The sequence below is a fragment of the Diabrotica virgifera genome, chromosome 10 (assembly GCF_917563875.1).
Source record: "Diabrotica virgifera virgifera chromosome 10, PGI_DIABVI_V3a".
NCBI lineage: Eukaryota > Metazoa > Arthropoda > Insecta > Coleoptera > Chrysomelidae > Diabrotica > Diabrotica virgifera.
In genome coordinates, this window is record NC_065452.1 from 69,048,520 (window position 1) to 69,068,129 (window position 19,610).

Sequence of the window (19,610 nt, forward strand, 5' to 3'; positions counted from 1 at the left end):
GACACTGCAATTGCTGCAAAACACATGAACCTAGATATAGCTATAAGAAATCTACAGACGGCATTGGATACAATAGAAGAATGGAGGGTCCAATGGTAAATAGCAATAAATCCAGATAAGACCCAAGCGGTTATCTTCAAAAAGAGAAGAGATAACCCAGAAGAACAGCTAACATTGCAAGACAGACCCATCGAATGGCAAAACGAAGCTAAATATTTAGGAATCACAATGGACCAATGTCTAACATTCACATCACATGTCAACGCAATAGTCCAGAAAACAGCAGCGGCCACAGCGGCAATAAGAGGACTCACAGGAAGAAGAAGCAAATTAGGTATGAAAACAAAATTAAGACTGATAAATAGCATTATACTGCCAATAATTACATACGCATCTCTTGCATGGGGTCACACAAGTCAAAGTAACAAAAAGAAGATACAAGCGGCACACAACAACTGCCTCAGAGAAGCTGCAAACGTGCCCAGATACGTCGCCGAACGGTTCTTATTTAGAGACCTAAAACAAATAAGAGTACTGGATATTATGGAGGAAAAAGCCAGAACAAAATTTGCTGAGCTAGAAGACCACCCAAACCGGATCCTGCAAGAGATATTAAGGTATGATGTGTACCATAGATGAAAACACAGGAGACCCAAACAGCAAATATTAGTAAATATATAATAAAGGCTAGATAATCATAGCTCTATCAACAGAAAACAACTTGCTCACCTTTGGCATCTCATTATATTTATTAATGTTGATTTTTATACGTTTCAGATATCCCTCAAAAAAAAAGTATACAAAAAACTTAAAAACGGCTTCAGCCACTAAACAAATCAATAAAATATTAACAATAGGCGAAAGCCACAAAAAAAATAGTAACAAAACCCAAAAAACGGGCATGATGGGCCCACATCCTCGAGCGCCGAGTCACCGAACTGGACATAGCCCAGAGCGGGGACTCGGCGCCCGAGCAAGCAAAACAGATCGAAGATAAGTCACTAGAGATAGCGGGAATAGAGCGCCTCACGCTGGCCTGCATTGATCGGGGTAGGATTTCATATGGGAGTCCGTGTACCCAAGACTCCCATATGATAAGCACTTTGCTGATTGAGAGATCCTATAGCGCATCAGAGTGCTATCGGGGGGTAAGTGGATGGTCTGGAGCATTTAAGCGGGGTGGAGTGATTCCTGCTTATGGTAGTTAATCCTCCTCACCCCCAATGAATTGTATCACCCGTATGTCATTCTCTAGGGGTGAGCAAGTCTCTCAGGCTGGGTTAAATCACTATGCTTGCTTGCTTGCTTACCGTCGTACACCAACACAGGTCTCGCCACACTCTTGTATATCTTTCCTTTCAGCCTTTCACTGATTTTTCGATGTCAGAGTAGCCTGCTCATTCGCTTCCAGTTAAACCAACCAATTTCTCGATCTAGTGTCCCATTTTTCGTTATGTATGAGCCAAGTATTTAAATTCTCCTACTCGCCCCCCAATCCTATGTCCCCAATCCTGTTCCTCCCAACCACATATACTTCATTTTCGACCTGCTAATCTTAATTCCTCCCTTTTCAATAGCCCTTCTGCAATCCTCCTTCTTCTGCTCCAACATTGCTTTGCTCTCCTTTACTAACACGACCACATCAGATATATAAATATATGAACCAGGAAAAAATGAACGGAGAAAATATTAAGAATAAAATCGACAATATTTTTATTCGTGTTTGTATGTTCATATATTTAGGAAAAGTTTTGGAAGGATAATTTTTTGTCTATGGCTATGTATAGAAAAATACTTGTAGCTAGCCTTTATTTTTATAGAAAAAACATACAGTAGGCTTCAAGTGCCCTTCAGGCCAAGCATGTAGACATGTTTGGAGATGTGCCGTTGAACAGATGTTATTTTTTACGTAAGTTATTAACTCTTTTATCTTTATTTAGCTCACGTGTTAAGCACTGCACTTAGTTTAAAATCATTTAGAAATATTGCAAACAAAAACTCATACATTTAAAAATATACTGATAATAGTAATACCACAATTATTGACAAACTAAGACTACTAGTAAACTGTATAAGATTAAGTATTATGAATTTTGAGAAACCTTTTTTGCTTTGAAATTAATTAGAAAACATTAGATGCGTTCTTTAATAAACTAAAAATAATTGTGACATATTTCTATATGGCTGTAAGTATGTGTGATAAAAACCAAATGAGTTTGAGTAGTTTTGAACAAAACTCGTTTCTATCGTGAACGATACGTGTTGTATGTACCTGGGTAGGTAAGAAGACACAGTGTGATTTATGGATAACTTATACAGTGATGAGCGCGCTAATAACCGGCAAAATAGCTCAAAAGATGGAAAACATAATACATTGCGAAACAAAAAGAGATGAAACTAGTGGAGGTGGAGAGTATCATTATAAACCAATAAATTAACATTACATTACATATTTTCCTACCTTTAGACGTATCAAGTGAACTATGACAACTGTCATTGTGACAGTAGAATTTTATAAAAAAAACTCCTCACAGACGTCTAAAGGTCGGAAACTATATAATGTAATGTTAATTTATAAGTTTATAACGATACTTTCCACCTCCACTAGTTTCATCTCTTTTTGTTCCGCAATGTATTATGTTTTCCATCTTTTGAGCTATTTGGCCGGTTATTAGCGCGCTCATCACTGTATAGTCCGATTCTTTGTAGGAACTGTGGATTTTAAATCTTTCAATAAGAAAGCGACAACGATGTAATACAAAATACAATTGAAATGAATACTGTTTTGTACAAGAAACACTAGAAGCAATAGTTGGACATAAAAGAAAACTAAATATAAATAAAATTGACATTTGTGATGAAATGAAAAACGAGGACAAACATAAATTTATTTAGAATATTAAACAAGAAAAGAAAATACTAAGAAAGAGGGACACTGATAATATTCTATAATAATAAGAATTAACAGCACATGAATGGATCCGTGCCGATCTGAGACCGCGAATCCGAGCTCGCAAAGTATACCAAGCTGGACAGACTGGATGAGGAAGTTCTCATCCCGAACAATGGCGCATTATAATGGCTAATAGGGAGCGTATTCATATGTTATATATATATATATATATATATATATATATATATATATATATATATATATATATTTCCAAAACGCATTTGACAGAGTTCAATATGGTAAACTCACACATGCATTGAGACACACACACCTAGATCCCAAGGATATTAATTTGATCAAAAATCTATCTTCTTCTCAACGTGCCCTATCAAGTCCCCTTGACGTTGGCGATTAACATGGCGAAACTGTCTCTGTCTCGAGCTATTCTAAATAGTTGTTCGGCTTTCTTTATGCCTGTCCACTCCCTGATATTCTTCAACCAAGAGGTCGGGCTTAACATCAGTCCTCTAAGTCAAAAATCATGACATTTACTAAAAGGAGGAATTCAGAGGAATTAGGTCTCCAAGTCTAAATGGTCTACATTTAAATCTGGTGAGTGAAGTAAAGTATCTCGGGATAATTATTAGACTCAAGACTTACTTGGAATCAGCAGATAGAAAGAATAACGAAGAGAGCGGTAACTACGTTAATGGTAGCCAGACGTACTCATGGAAAAATGTGGGGTTTGAGACCAGACATGGTATATTGGACTTATAACATGGTGGTAAAACCCACAAAACAATAAGATTTGAGGCGAGAATGGGATATTATAGACTGCGAGAAAACCTGAGCAACGTACCAGTTAAATTAGGACATAGTAGAATAACGAATGAAACTAATGATGCCGAATGGATGATTTCTGACCATATGACATCAAGATACAAGCCTGAAGTACCTTTTTAAGTGGACATTTGCCCACGAGACAAATGGGACAGAGGAAACTCTCGACCCAGACTGCAGGGTTACACCTGGTATACGGACGGGTCTAAAACTGCAGACGGTTCGGGCGCAGGAATATTCTGTAGGGGTGGAAATTTCGTATTTCAAGCAGAGATTTCTTGCAATGTGCAAGAGAAAACAACCTGAGGGCATTCGAACTGCAGCAGGTTAACATATGCACAGATTGCCAAGCAGCCATGGGCTCTTATAAGCCCTAGGGTGAACTCTAGGCTGGTGTGGGAATGTCTACAAGAACTTGACAGACTAGCACAACATAACAGTGTTGTACTGGTATGAGTTCCAGGTCATCGGGGCATATACGGCAATGAAAGAGCTGATGCACTTGCCAAGAGAGCATCAGCTACAAAATACCTGGGTCCAGAGCCGACTGTGGGAGTGATAAAAAGCACCGTCCGCGAACGAAAAAAAGCCTGGATCCGAAGCCAACACAGCTCACACTGGGAGAGTGTACCCGGTCAAACACATGGCAAGATGTATATCGGACGGACATGTGCTAGTAGGGCTGAGTTACTGCTGAAAACAAGCAGGAATCAGCTCAGAGTCATAACAGGTTTGCTCACTGGACATGCGCCAGTTAAGGGTCACCTGCATACAATGGGGCTGTTTCATGGAGATTTGAGCTGCAGACTCTGTAACAGAGAACCTGAAACAGCCAACCATATTTTGCATGACTGTGAGGCATTGGATCGGAGGCGGCAAACACTTTTCGGATACATCGAAGTGACTCCAAATATATATGGCACCCACCCACTAGACCTGTACAAGCTGGTACAGGGTTCCAGAATTCTGGAATGGGTTTCATAAACGAATGGAAGATGTACAATAAGCCAAGTGGCTGCAGTACAACCGGACCACAACAGACGGCTTCCAGGGATAAAAAACCCAGAGGACTGTTTTCTACCAATTCCTCTGTGTCCTTCGATTTTACCCATCATAAAAGTTGAAGAATATTATATCGGTCTCCCCTTACTACGTGTCCAACATAGGCTATCTTTCTACATTTGATATTATCAAGCAGATCGCAAGCAGCATTTGCTCTCTTAAGGACTCCACATTTTTCAGCATAGCCGTCCATGGTATTTTTAGTGTACTTCTGTGCAGCCACATTTCAAAGGCCTCCAAACGATTAATGGTGGATATTTTTAATGTCCATGCTTCGAGACCGTATAAGAGGACTGACCAAATGCAACATTTAATCATGCGCTTTCGAAGTTGAAGTTGCAAGTTATCATTACAGAAGAATGACCTCATTTTTAAAAATGTTGTGATTCTACATTTTATCTCTTTATCTGGATCTAGTTGTTCAGTAATATGGCAACAAAAATCTATACTACAATCAAACAGCGGTCGTGCGGGTGGAAGATAGTGAGACAAACCAAGTTGAAATTCAAAGAGGAGTCAGACAGGGATGCGTGCTGTCGCCACAATTATTTAATGTGTACTCCTAACTAATATTTCAGGAGGCACTATGGGAAAGAACTGAAGGTGTAAGGACTGGAGGTGGCATCATTAATAACATAAGATTTATAGACGATACCGCAATCATAGCAGAGAATTGAGACGATTTACAAATTCTTCTAGAAATTTATAACAGAAAAAGCAAAAAAATGAGTAACAATGAATATGGATAAAACCATATACATGGTGATCTCGAAAACGCGTGTTGACAACATACATCTAACATTGGAGGGTAAACCGTTAGAGAGGGTCGAAGTATAAGTACCTCGGAACAATTATAAACGCACAGTTAGATCAAGATGAGGAGATAAAGGTCAGAATAGAAATAGGTCAAACCGGCAAACAGGTGTATGTTCTCATAGAAATTGAAAGTGTGTAAAAAAATTTTTAATAATCAGCTAAGTACTTTCAACACATAACGTGCCATCATAAGAGCTTCCTAAAAGGACATTTAAGATAAGAGATTTTTTATAAACAAAAGATTGAAAAAACTTACGTCCTCTTATAAATCCTTCATAGAAGAGCAATTGTTAAAAGTCACATGATAAATCATGGATACTGGGCAAAAGCCACAGATATCGGGTATAAAACCCTTAAAATTAAAAGTTTATCACATCTAAATTCTCTTTTAGTTTTAAAATTACAACATGGCTGCGTCAAACCATTGTGAGTTCACGTGAACAGCTGAGCCCTGTCATTCATTAAAATGATAAAGAAGGAACCACTATCTTATGCGCCCTTTATATTGGTATGTAAATAATAATTAAAAATTAATTAAATTGAAAATGGCTAAAAAGCCATGTGTTGGTTAAATGAATTCTAAGTGAAGATACTAAATTTTAAAGTTAAATTTTCAAAATTACAATTATTAATATTGAAGTGAAATGTTAACGTGTATGTAAGTTATCAAAATTCTTTTAAAAACAAACCGTTATGGTTTGACCAAGTGTGGAAGAAGTTAGATGAAAACAAACAAATTATTCTGTTAAAAATTCTACCGATCTAGTAAATAAATTGTCAGTTTTAAATTTACCCAGAGACTTCTTTCTAGTTTCTTTCGATGTAAGTAATTTGTTTACGAACGTACCAAGAGATGAAACCATTCCTATAGGGGAGAATTTACTTATTAACAGTAACACTAATAGAGGTACAATTTCCCACATATTGGGTTTACTGAAATATTGTTTATCACAAGATTTCTTTTCTTTTAACAATATTATTTATAGACAGGCACAAGGCCTTGCAATGGGAAATCTCTTATCACCCTTACTAGCAGATTTGTTCCTAAATAACCTTGAGTGTAATATCTTTGACAATCATTCTTCAAATCATAATCCTTTACAAAAAATCTTGTATTGGTTCAGATATGTGGATGATGTGTTAGCTATTATAGATGGAAATTCCTCTGATGCAGAAAATATTCTAGTTTCGCTCAATAATTTACATCCAGCCATAACATTTACTTTAGAAACAGAGTCTAAAAATTCTATTAATTTTCTAGACCTAACATTGCCTAGAATAGAGAACAAATTAAGTTTTTCAGTCTTTAGAAAACCAACTCAGACTGACCACACTATCCCTAGATCTTCTAATCATCCTTTTCGACAGAAGATGGCTTCTTTTTATTGCTATATCCACCGTTTACTTAGCTTACCATTATCAGACACAAATTTTACTTCTGAATTAGATATTATTAAACAACTTGCATATAGTAATGGTTACTCCCCTACTTTGGTTGACAACATACTCAACAAATTAAGGAATAAAAGGAACAGATCTCTAGCTTATAATGCTGCTCCTGACAATTCCAATTCAGCAGTTATGTATAGATCTATACCATACATAGGTTATCCTTCAGACAATATAGCCAAAATCGTAAATAACATTCCTAACTTAAAACTGTCATTTAAATGTAAAGAAAACATCAGGTCTATTTTTTCTCATACTAAAGACAAAATTAAAAAAACTTCTAAAAGTGGCATATATAAATTGTCATGTGGTGACTGCCCCGTGACCTACGTGGGTAGAACGATGCGACCGTTGGAGACACGTATTAAAGAACATCTTTCAAAGATCGATAAATCTAGCTTTGGTCATCATTTGCATGCATCGAAACACAGCTTTAGTCCCCAAAGAGATAGTAGGATCCTACATAGCATACCTAATAATAACTATTAGACGAAGCAACGAAGCATTAAACCTAGGAATTTTGTGCAGTAAGATGAATCGTCATGCAACTTTTTGCATTCGATTAGAGAGAGTGTCAAGTAACTTTGTGAACTAAATTCATCTAGGGCAAAAATTTTTGTGCATAAGAAAATGCATTTTAAATGTGCATCTCGAAGAGGTGAAAATGAAAAATTTAGAACTCGGGCAATATTGATGGAAATGAGTTGAATATTTATAATCGGGGGTTTTGGGGATCGCTGAGTACGAATTTCATATCGGCGATGGTCTCCAAGGTACCTGGTGCCCACGGTGGAACTCGTCGCCTAGAGTTTTACGTTATAATCATTAAAAATCAGTCAATATCCCTTACTCGGGTGGTTTTTGGGGTCGCCGGCCACGAATTTAGTGTTGGCGATGGTCTCCAAGATACCTGGTGCCCAGGGTGGAACTCGTCGCCTGGAGTTTTATGTTATAATCATTCAAAATCAGTCAATAACCATTACTCTGAGGGCTTTGGGGGTCGCTGAACAAGAGTTTCATGTGGTCGATGGTCTCCAAGATACCTGGTGCCCAGGGTGGAGCTCGTCGTCTGGAGTATTATGTTATAATTATTCCAAATCATTTAAAACCATTACGCGGGGGGTTTTGGGGGCCGCTGAGAACGAATTTCATGACGGCGATGGTCTCCTGTGTACCTGGTGCCCAGGGTGGAACTCGTCGCCTGGAGTTTTATGTTATAATCATTCAAAATCAGTCAATAACCATTACTCTGAGGATTTTGGGGGTCGCTGAACAATAATTTCATGTGTTCCAATGGTCTCCAAGGTACCTGGTGCCCAGAATGGAACTCGTCACCTGGGGTTTTATGGTATAATCATACAAAATCAGTCAGTAACCATTACTATGAAGGTTTTAGGGGGTCGTTGGGCATCAATTTCATGTTGGCGATGGTCTTCAAGGTTCAAAATAATCTAAAAAATACGTGTTAAATTAAATGTTAGTGCACGTATTCATAATCAATTTATTTGTATAATATAATGAAAAAATTAATAAAAAAGTAAAATAAAATAAAAACATATATTTACTTACTTGAAGTTACACAAATTTCTCTCTTCCGCAATTTCGAAAACCAAAATTATAAAACAGCGCAGCATAGACTGTAGATAATGAAAATTCCTTTAATACCAATCTTAAACAGCTTGATATTATAATATTATTATTTATTCTCTAAATTAACAAAACTAATAAGTATAAAATATACTTTTTCAAAACACCAACATTAAAAACTTACTTTGCTTTAAATACGGTATCACTTTTTAGATGTTTTTTTTATAATTAATTAAAAATTTTTAAAAGAACAGAACTACATAAAAGTGTATGTTGGAGGTATTCACATACGTACTATGCTTTGTTTTTAAACCAGGAGCAGTAAAATAAAAAGACAGATTCACACCAAAGAAAGTCAATAGAAAAATCACTATATACATCTTCTTTTTTGGTTGATCATATCGGCATTCGACGGTAATCCATCAACATTATATTATACTACTACGTCGCTAAAGAGTTCTAAAAACCACCGTTTTTTTATATATAAAAGCAGACTAGAAATCTAAAAATTAAAATAATATAGTCAGCTGGGAGCGGATTTTGTGCGTGATAAGTAATATGGAAAAACTATACGGGGATATGTTGAATTAGTTGTGTACATGACTTTCACCAACGGCCGGAAACCAGAGTTGGGGCCGAGGGTAGTTATAAGGGGTCAAAATTGCGGATTTTAATTTTTTTTTTTATGACGCTCATGATCGAGATAGTGCACCAAAATTTGGGAATAAGTAGGTCATGACGTACCTAAGTAAAATCTCTAGGGGCTCAACGCTGCGTGGCCGACAAAGGGGTGGGGGTAGGGGTGAATATAAAAAATATAAGGGGTTTTTTGCGACGTTCGTGATTGAGATAGTGCACCAAAATTTGGGTATAAGTAGACCATGACATAAATAATTAAAATCCCCAGAGCCGGAAATCAGAGTGGCGAAGGAAGGTAGATATAAGGGGTCAAAATTCCGTTTTTTATTATTTTTTTTTGTGACACTCATGATCGAGATAGCGCGTCAAAATTTGGGAATAAGTAGGTCATGACGTAACTAAGTAAAATCTCCAGGAAAGGAACGCTGCGTGGCCGACAAAGGGGTGGGGCAGGGGTGAATATAAAAAATGTAAAGGGTTTTTTGCGACGTTCGTGATTGAGATAGTGCACCAAAATTTGGGAATAAGTAGACCATGACATAACGAAGTAATATCCCCAGAGGCGGAAACCAGAGTGGAGGACGAGGGTAGTTATAAGGGGTAAAAGTCGCGGTTTTTATTATTTTTTTTGTGGCGCTCATGATGGAGATAGTGCACCAAAATTTGGGAATAAGTAGGTCATGAGGTAACTAAGTACAATCTCCAGGAGTGGAACGCTGCTTGGGGTACAAAGGGGTGGTAGGCAGGGGTGAGTATAAAAATATATGGGGTTTTTTTTGCCGTTCGTGATCGAGATAGTGCACCAAAATTTGGGAATAAGTAGATCATAATATTACTAAGTAAAATCTCCAGGAGCGGAACGCTGCGTGTGGGACAAATGTTGTGCAGGGTCACAAAAAAAATAATATACACTGCGACTTTGACCCCTTAAAACTACCCTCATCACCAACTCTGGTTTCCGGCTCTGGGGATTTTACTTAGCTAAGTCATGGTCTACTTATTCCCAAATTTTTGTGCACTATCTCTATCTAGCACGTCGCAAAAACCCCCTTGTATTTTTTATATTCACACCTACCCCCACCCCTTTATCGGCCAAGCAGCGTTCCACCCCTGGAGATTGTACTTAGTTACCTCATGACCTACTTATTCCCAAATTTTGGTGCACAATCTCGATCATGAGCGTCACAAAAAAAATAATAAAAACGTCGATTTTGACCCCTTATAACTACCCTCATGCCCAACTCTGGTTTCCGGCTCTGAGGATTTTACTTAGTTATGTCATGGTCTACTTATTCCCAAATTTTGGTGCACTGTCTCAATCACGAACGTCGCAAAAAAAACCCCTTATATTTTTTGTTTTCACCCCTGCCCCACCCCTTTGTCGGCACGCAGCGTGCCACCCCTGGAGATTTTACTTAGTTGCGTCATGACCTACTTATTCCCAAATTTTGGTGCACTTTCTCGATCATGAGCGTCACAAAAAAAAATAATAAAAACGGCGACTTTGACTCCTTATAACTACCCTCATCCCCAACTCTGGTTTCCGGCTCTGGGGATTTTACTTAGTGATGTCATGATCTACTTATTCCCAAATTTTGGTCCACTATCTCAATCACGAACGTCGCAAAAAACCCTTTATTTTTTTTATATTCACCCCTACCCCCACCCCTTTGTCGGCAACGCAGCGTTCCGCCCCTAGAGATTTTACTTAGATACGTCATGACCTACTTATTCCCAAATTTTGGTGCACTATCTCGATCATGAGCGTCATAAAAAAAATAATAAAATCCGCGATTTTGACTCCTTATAACTACCCTCGGCCCCAACTCTGGTTTCCGGCCGTTGGTGAAAGTCATGTACACAACTAATTCAACATATCCCCGTATAGTATTTCCATATTACTTATCACGCACAAAATCCGCTTCTATCTCTCCGACTAATACCACAGAAAACACAAAAAATCGCTGATATAACTTAATTACCCTTGAAATGCCAATTATGTCAAAATTTCATAAATGTCATTAGTGTCAAAATTTAACGACAACTTCTTTAAAAGCGACAAAATTTTAAAATAATTCTTAAATAGGTAATTTTTTAGGATATAATATAAAAGTGTTTAAATATATTTAGTGACCCCCAAAACACCGAAGTAATGGATATTGACTGATTTTGAATGAATATAACATAAAACTGCAGGCGACGAGTTCCATCCTAGGCACCAGGTACTTTGGAGACCATAGCCGACATGAAATTCGTACTCAGAGACCCCAAAAACCCCCGAGTAATGGTTATTGACTGGTTTTGAAAGGTTACAACATAAAACTGCAGGCGACGAGTTTCACCCTGGGCACCAGGTAACTTAGAGACCATCGCCGACATGAAATTCGTACTAAGCGACTCCCAAAACCCCCAGATTAATGGTTTTTCACTGATTTTGAATAATTATGACATAAAACTCCAGGCGACGAGTTGCACCCTGGGAACCAGGTACCTTGGAGACCACCGCCAACATTAAATTGTGTTTAGCGACTCCAAAAACTCCCCGAGTAATGGTTATTGACTGATTTTGAATGGTTATAACATAAAACGCTAGGCAACGAGTTCCAACCCTTGGCACCGAGTTCCAACCCTTGGCACCAGGTATGACTTGGAGACCACCCCGATATTAAATTCGTGGTCAGCGACCCCAAAAACCGCCGTGTAATGGAAATTGACTGATTTTTAATTATTATAACATAAAACTCCAGGGGGCGAGTTCCACACTGGGCACCAGGTACCTTGGAGACCATCGCCGACATGAAATTCGTACTCAGCGACCCCCAAAACCCCCAGGGTAATAGTTTTTGGCTGATTTTGGATAATTATAACTAAAAACTCTAGGCGACGAGTTCCACCCATGGCACCAGGTATCTTGGATACCATCGCCAACATTAAATTCGTGGCCGGCGACCCCAAAAACCACCCGAGTAAGGGATATTGACTGATTTTTAATGATTATAACGTAAAACTCTAGGCGACGAGTTCCACCGTGGGCACCAGGTACCTTGGAGACCATCGCCGATATGAAATTCGTGCTCAGCGATCCCCAAAACCCCGAGTATAAAAATTCAACTCATTTCCGTCAATATTTCCCAAGTTCTAAATTTTTCATTTTCAACTCTTCGAGATGCACTTTTAAAATGCATTTTCTTATGCACAAAAATTTTTGCCCTAGATGAATTTAGTTCACAAAGTTACCTGACACTCTCTCTAATCGAATGCAAAAAGTTCCATGACGATTCATCTTACTGCACAAAATTCCTAGGTTTTGGGTTTTTTAGTGCTTCGTTGCTTCGTCTATATACTAAAATGAATCTACTAGAAGATCTAGAAATAAGTAGAGAAATGAAAAGAAATCCTCAAAACTGTGTTAACACTCAGATTCAATTAAATTGTAAATTTGATCCTATCTTTAAGAAATTTCTTTAATAATTTTGGTTTAGTATACAGTATACCCAACAATTGCTGTAGGTTTTTTGAACATTACTTTTTCGGTATTCTTGAGTTTTCTTTCATCGATTACATATAAGTAAAATATTTGAGATTTGACTTAATCTATTGGTAAAATTGTTAATTTTATAAAATAACAGCTTTCGAACTCTGAACCTGACAAATGAGACTTCTCCTTGGTTTGTTTTCATCTAACTTCTTCCACACTTGGTCAAACCATAACGGTTTGTTTTTAAAAGAATTTTGATAACTTACATACAAGTTAACATTTCACTTCAATATTAATAATTGTAGTTTTGAAAATTTAACTTTAAAATTTAGTATCTTCACTTAGAATTCATTTAACCAACACATGGCTTTTTAGCCATTTTCAATTTAATTAATTTTTAATTATTATTTACATACCAATATAGAGGGCGCATAAGATAGTGGTTCCTTCTTTATCATTTTAATGAATTACAGTGCTCAGCTGTTCACGTGAACTCACAATGGTTTGACGCAGCCATGTTGTAATTTTAAAACTAAAAGAGAATTTAGATGTGATAAACTTTTAATTTTAAGGGTTTTATACCCGATATCTGTGGCTTTTGCCCAGTATCCATGATTTATCATGTGATTTTTAACAATTGCTCTTCTATGAAAGATTTATAAGAGGACGTAAGTTTTTTCAATCTTATGTTTATAAAAAATCTCTTATCTTAAATGTCCTTTTAGGAAGCTCTGATGATGGCACGTTATGTGTTGAAAATACTTAGCTGATTATTAAAAAAAATTTTACACACTTTCAATTTCTATGAGAACATACACCTGTTTGCCGGTTTGACCTATTTAGAAGTGTGTACAAGTCATACAGTCTGTTTCAATTCAATAGAATAGAAATAGCTCGAAAAGGATTTATAAAATACAAATCAATATTTACAAATAAGAAATTGAGTGTGGCCATCTGATTGAGGTTCGTCGAATGTTATGTTTGGTCGCAACTACTATATGGGGTAGTAGCTTGAACTCTGAAAGCCCAATTCGTAAAAAATTGGAGGCATTCGAAAAGTGGCGATACAGGGTGTTTGGTAAAGAATTAGCCATAGCTTCACCTTAGATTCCTGAGGTTAAAATAGGTCGATTTAAGCTAACTTACCTTAGTACAAAAGTTGATAACCGAAATACAGGGTGTCAAACTTAAACTTTTATTGTATTTATTTTTGAATATATCCTGACAGGCATGGGACAACAACACGAAATTTGGTAAGTGGTGCTGGTATTGTATAATCTACTAAATTATATTAAACAAACGTTTCTGGCTACTACCAGAGGCGTACGACGGGGGAACGTGAATGGTTGACCCTTCCTAAATTCTACGCCACTGGCGGAATTGCTATTTTAGTGCAATTTTTTGATTCTCCAATACTTTCTATGTAAATAATATACTCTTCATTCGTAACGATAAAGCCATTAGTTTTCGAGATATTTGAAGCTAAAAACGAAGGAGCATAATACATTAATCAAAATAAGTGTGCCTTTTCATTTTTAACTTCAAATATCTCGAAAACTAATGACTATCGTTACGAATGAAGAGTACATTATTTGCATAGATAGTATTGGAGAATATAAAAATTATGCTAAAATAGCAATTTCATGAGTGGCGTAGAATTTGGGAAGGGTCAACCATTTACTTTCCCCTATCGTACGCCTCTGGTATTAACCACAAACGATTATTTAACTTAATTTAGTAGGGTGTACAGTACCTACACTTTCTGCCGAGTACCATAAGGATATATCAAATAGTTTTATAGTACCGGGCACACATACTTCTTAAAGTTTTAAATAAAGAATACATTATTAAAAAAAAAGAATATTTTAAAATAATTTGACATATCCCTGTGATACTTGGCAGAAAGTGTAGGCACTATACACCCTATTAAATTATGTTAAATAATCGTTTTTGGCTACTACCAGGGGCGTACGACAGGGGAAAGTGAATGGTTGACCCTTCCCAAATTCTACGCCACTGAAAAAACCGCTATTTTAGCATAATTTTTAGATTCTCCAATACTTTCTATGCAAATAATATACTTTTCATTCGTAACGATAAAGGCATTAGTTTTCGAGATATTTGAAGTTAAAAATGAAAAGGCACACTTATTTTGATTAATGTATTCTGCTCCTTCGTTTTTAGCTTCAAATACCTCGAAAACTAATGGCTTTATCGTTACGAATAAAGAGTATATTTTTTACATAGAAAGTATTGGAGAATCAAAAAATTGCACTAAAATAGCAATTCCGCCAGTGGCGTAGAATTTGGGCAGGGTCAACCATTCACGTTCTCCCGTCGTACGCCTCGGGTAGTAGCCAGAAACGTTTGTTTAACATAATTTAGTAGATTGTCCAATAACAGCACCACATACCAAATTTCGTGTTGTTGTCACATGCCTGCCAGGAAATATTCAAAAATAAATAAAATAAAAGTTTAACTTTGACTATTTCGGTTATTATTAACTTTTGTACTAAGGTAAGTTAGCTTGAATCGACCTATTTTAAGCTCAGGAATCTAAGGTTAAGCTATGGCCTATTCTTTACCAAACACCCTATATAGGCGTATTCTGAAAATTTCTTTGACTGCAAAAGTCTCAAACGAAGAAGTGTTAAGACGAATTGGACATGGCAGAAAGCTTATGAACACAGTTCACGGTGTTCAAGAGAAAATCTAAATAAAAGTTGATCGAGCACCCCATTTGTTTGCTTTTATGCTTGCTGTATTCCAGGGTTGGCAGGTTTAAACCAACCTGGTTAAAACCTTGGTTTAATTAAACCAAGGTTTAAACTAACTGGTTTTTTTCTTAACAAAACCAGTTGGTTTAAATCTGTTTTTTTTTATTTTTTTTATTTAGTCTCCAAACTGGTGTTTTTATTTAAAGTTTTTACTACAGCTGCCGCAAATAAATAAAATTAAGATAAATAAATTTTATTTTTTTACTTTCGAACTTAGTTATTTTGAATATTATTACGTTTTAAGATGTTTCTTTTTGTTATATTAATTTTTTGTGTGTGTAAATAAAACTGAAAGTTGTCTTAATCCTTGTTTTCATTATTTATTACTATTTTATAAAATAATTTATTCATTTTTAAAGTATTTAGACTTATTATACTTTGTATCAAATAAACCTGGTTTAAACCAAAAAACCTGGTTTTTTTGGTTTTTTCGAAAAAACCTTGGTTTTTGCCAACCCTGCTGTATTCCTCGTAGATCAAAAATACGTCAAAATTAAAATCGGTTACGGGGCACTTCTTTGCGCGTGCGTAAAAGAAGATGTTTTCCATTTATTTTTCTTTTTTTTATTTTTTTTTATCTGTATAATCGGATTTTCGTGTATTTTAATATTTGTGAGTATATGTATCTGATATATACAGGGTGTCCAGAAACTCTACCGACAAACGAAGACAGGAGATTCTTCAGATAATTTTAAGATAATTTAACCCAATTCACTTAGTCCGAAAATGCTTCCTAAGGGAGCTAGAACTCTTTGAAGATGGCGTCTTGTAATTAGTTTTTCTTAAATACCTCCAGAACGCTTCTATTTAGAAAAACAAAAATTGGTACGCGTATTTATCTTCAAGATATAAATCTAATCCATCCATTGCAAATTTCTAGTACCGATCATAGGCGTCCGCTTTGGGTAGGACAACGGTTATTTTATCGCATAACTTTTTTATCTTTAACTTTTATGCATTTCTGATACTGGATTATTAAATTAAGAAGTATTTTAGTACTAAAAGGTACTCTTGTTTTAAATCGATAGGACACACCGTTTTCTAGAAAAATCGATTTGAAAACTTTTCGCTTTTAAAATTAAAAAAAAAATTTCAAAAAAAAACTGTTTAGAAAGGCGAAAACTGGTACATTTATTTATATTCCATAGATAAATCGATTTCATTAATTGCGAATTTCTAGTACTGGTCATAGGCGTCCGTTTTGGGTAGGTCAACAGTTATTTTATAGCATAACTTTTTTGTCTTGAATTTTTGAGCATGTTTGACACTAGATTATTAAATTATGAGGTATTCGAGTACTAAAAGTTACTCTTACTTTATGTTGCTAAAATACTTCGTTTTTTGTTGAAAAGTTCTTTCAATTTTTTTTTCAAATTCCAAAAACGAAAAACTTTCAAATCGATTTTTCTAGAAAACGGTGTGTCCTACCGACTTAAGTCAAGAGTACCTTTTAGTACTAGAATTCCTCACAATTTAATAATCCGGTGTCAAAAATGCATAAAAGTTAAGGACAAAAAAGTTATGCGATAAAATACCCGTTGCTCTACCCTAAACGCACGCCTATGACCGGTACTAGAAATTTGCAATGGATGGAATCGATTCATCTCTGAAAATTAAATATGCATACCAATTTTCGTTTTTCTAAATAGAAGCGTTCTGGAGGTATTTAAGAAGAACTAATTTCATGACGCCATCTTCAAAGAGCTCTAGCTCCCTTAAGAAGCATTTTCGGACTAGGCGAATTGGGTTAAATTATCTTAAAATTATCTGAGGAATCTCCTGTGTTCGTTTGTCGGTAGAGTTTCTGGACACCCTGTATATATAGGGTGAGGCAGATAACTGGCCTATTAGAAATATTTAGAGAACTAAAGGCAACAAAATCTCCTCATCAATTTTCCACTTCCGGTTATGCCGGAAGTTGCTTAAAACTTCGTTTTTTTAATGGGACACCCTGTATATTTTTACATTTTAGATTCTACTCGATGTCTTCTTTCTTAAAATATGCGGTTTTGTAATGTTATACAGGGTAGTTTAAAAGCTAATTACGTTTTTTTATTAATTTCGTAGCAACTTTCACACCCTGTAGAATTGTAGTAGTTGGATATCAAAAACTCTATTTATCTTAAAATGATTTTTAATATAGTCTACTATTATTAAAAATTATTAGTATAGCTATATGTTAAATTTTAGTATACAGGGTTGGTCGAAACTCGGAATGAGGATTTTCTAAATTTTCTTAAATGAAACACCCTGTATTTTAGTATTGCAATGAAAAGACAGTTTATGGTACATTTTTATTTCTAAAGCATTCCCTATACCTAAGTGCTTTAATTTGTGCTTAATTGTTAATTGCGCCAAGAATGTTAACGTAGGTATTTTGATAGCTCAACCATTATTGACAATTTTAAAGATCAGTCTAGATTAATATGTATTTATTTCCGAAAAATTATTTGTGATTGAATATTTTCACGGCCAACCTAATAAAATTTCACGTATTTTTTGTTGAAATTAATGTTTGGCTTGAATCACCAATAACTCACAAATTAAAGCAGTTAGGTATAGGGAATGCTTAAGAAATAAAAAAGTAGCATAAAATATCATTTCATTACAATAATAAAATATAGGGTGTTCCATTTAAGAAAACTCAGAAAATACTCTTTCCGAGTTTCGACCAACCCTGTATAGTACAATTTAACATTTAGCTATACTAACAATTTTTAACAATAGTAGACTATATTAAAAATCATTTGAACATAAATAGAGTTTTTGATGTCAAACTACTACAATTCTACAGGGTGTGAATATTGCTAGGAAATTAATAAAAAAACGTAATTATCTTTTAAACTACCCTGTATAACATTACAAAACCTCATATTTTAAGAAAGAAGACATCCAGGAGAATCCAAAAATGTAAAAATATACAGGATGTTCCATTTAAAAAACGAAGTTAACCGGAAGTAGCAAATCTATGAAAATATTTTCATTAAAGAGATCACTCTTCAAAACCCTTTCATTCCAATTTTCATAATTCTGTTTCCTTTAGTTCTCGAGATATTTCTAATAGGACTTTTATCTGTCTCACCCTGTATACATATACACACTCACTAACACACACATAGACACGCAGACATACTCATACACACATATACCGGATGTTGATCAAACGGGCCACAGGAAACTCAATGGAAAATTCTAAATTGTTGAATTCCTGCTCCCCTTATTATTTTACATCAAAAGTCTGAAACAAAGAAGCTGTAGACTACCTCAGCTAATCGAAATACCATTCGAAAATAATATTTCAACCAACCAAGATAGTTATCGTTCACCCTAGCTTAGCTCAGTCTCTCAGGGTGTGTGTTCGTCTTGTCCTAATCTTAGATATGAACTCTGAAAATTTAGAATGGAAGCAAACAAAACAGTAATTTTTAACTAATCATGTTTATTGTTCAATAAAGCTATAATAAAAATATGACTTATTAAATGCATTAACAAATACATATATTCAAATTCTTGCTAAAAACTAACAATTCTTGGATTATACTTATGCATGGCCTGTGGTACGGTTCGATGGTAACTTCTTGATGTTGAATGGTACCGCTGTCGACTTGTTATAGACCTGGGCAGATGTTGTGGCCCAAGGTCTCTGCAGCTACGGTCTTGGTGGTGTTGTACTTGATGTTGGGTGCTGCTGTCTGTCTAGAGATGCATCTTTGTTTTAGTTGTCAGCCTTCTGGTGCATCGCCGGCGATGGGCTTCATGCTCCCGAAAGGAGAAAAGTAGATTTTATCCAAAAACTAAAATATAAAACACATATCAAGCATCAAGAAATTGAATCCAAAATGTGCAAAGTCTGCCATTCTTTTAAGAAATAATCGAAAGAGTAGCAGATGACAAGAATAAATTAAATGGAATTATTAATAGTTAAACTATCTGATTACTAAAAGCATATCAATAGATGAAATGAAATATGAAACATCTGCTTTTCGACATGGAAAGTTAGGTATAGGAAAAAAATGACTAAAAAAATTAGTACAGGCCTAGAATAAAAACTCACCCCAAGAGAATATCA

General features: G+C 35.7%; 1 protein-coding gene across 2 annotated transcripts in view; it reads left to right on the forward strand.

Annotated features, from left to right (window-relative positions):
• Nucleotides 1-19,610, forward strand: part of LOC114341750 (FERM domain-containing protein 5) — a 217,774-nt gene that overhangs the window by 118,847 nt on the left and 79,317 nt on the right. For both annotated transcript variants that reach the window (XM_050641461.1, XM_050641460.1), the window contains exon 6: nucleotides 1,821-1,909. In XM_050641461.1, the coding sequence (XP_050497418.1) occupies nucleotides 1,821-1,909 (89 nt within the window). The remainder of the gene's footprint in view (nucleotides 1-1,820; nucleotides 1,910-19,610) is intronic.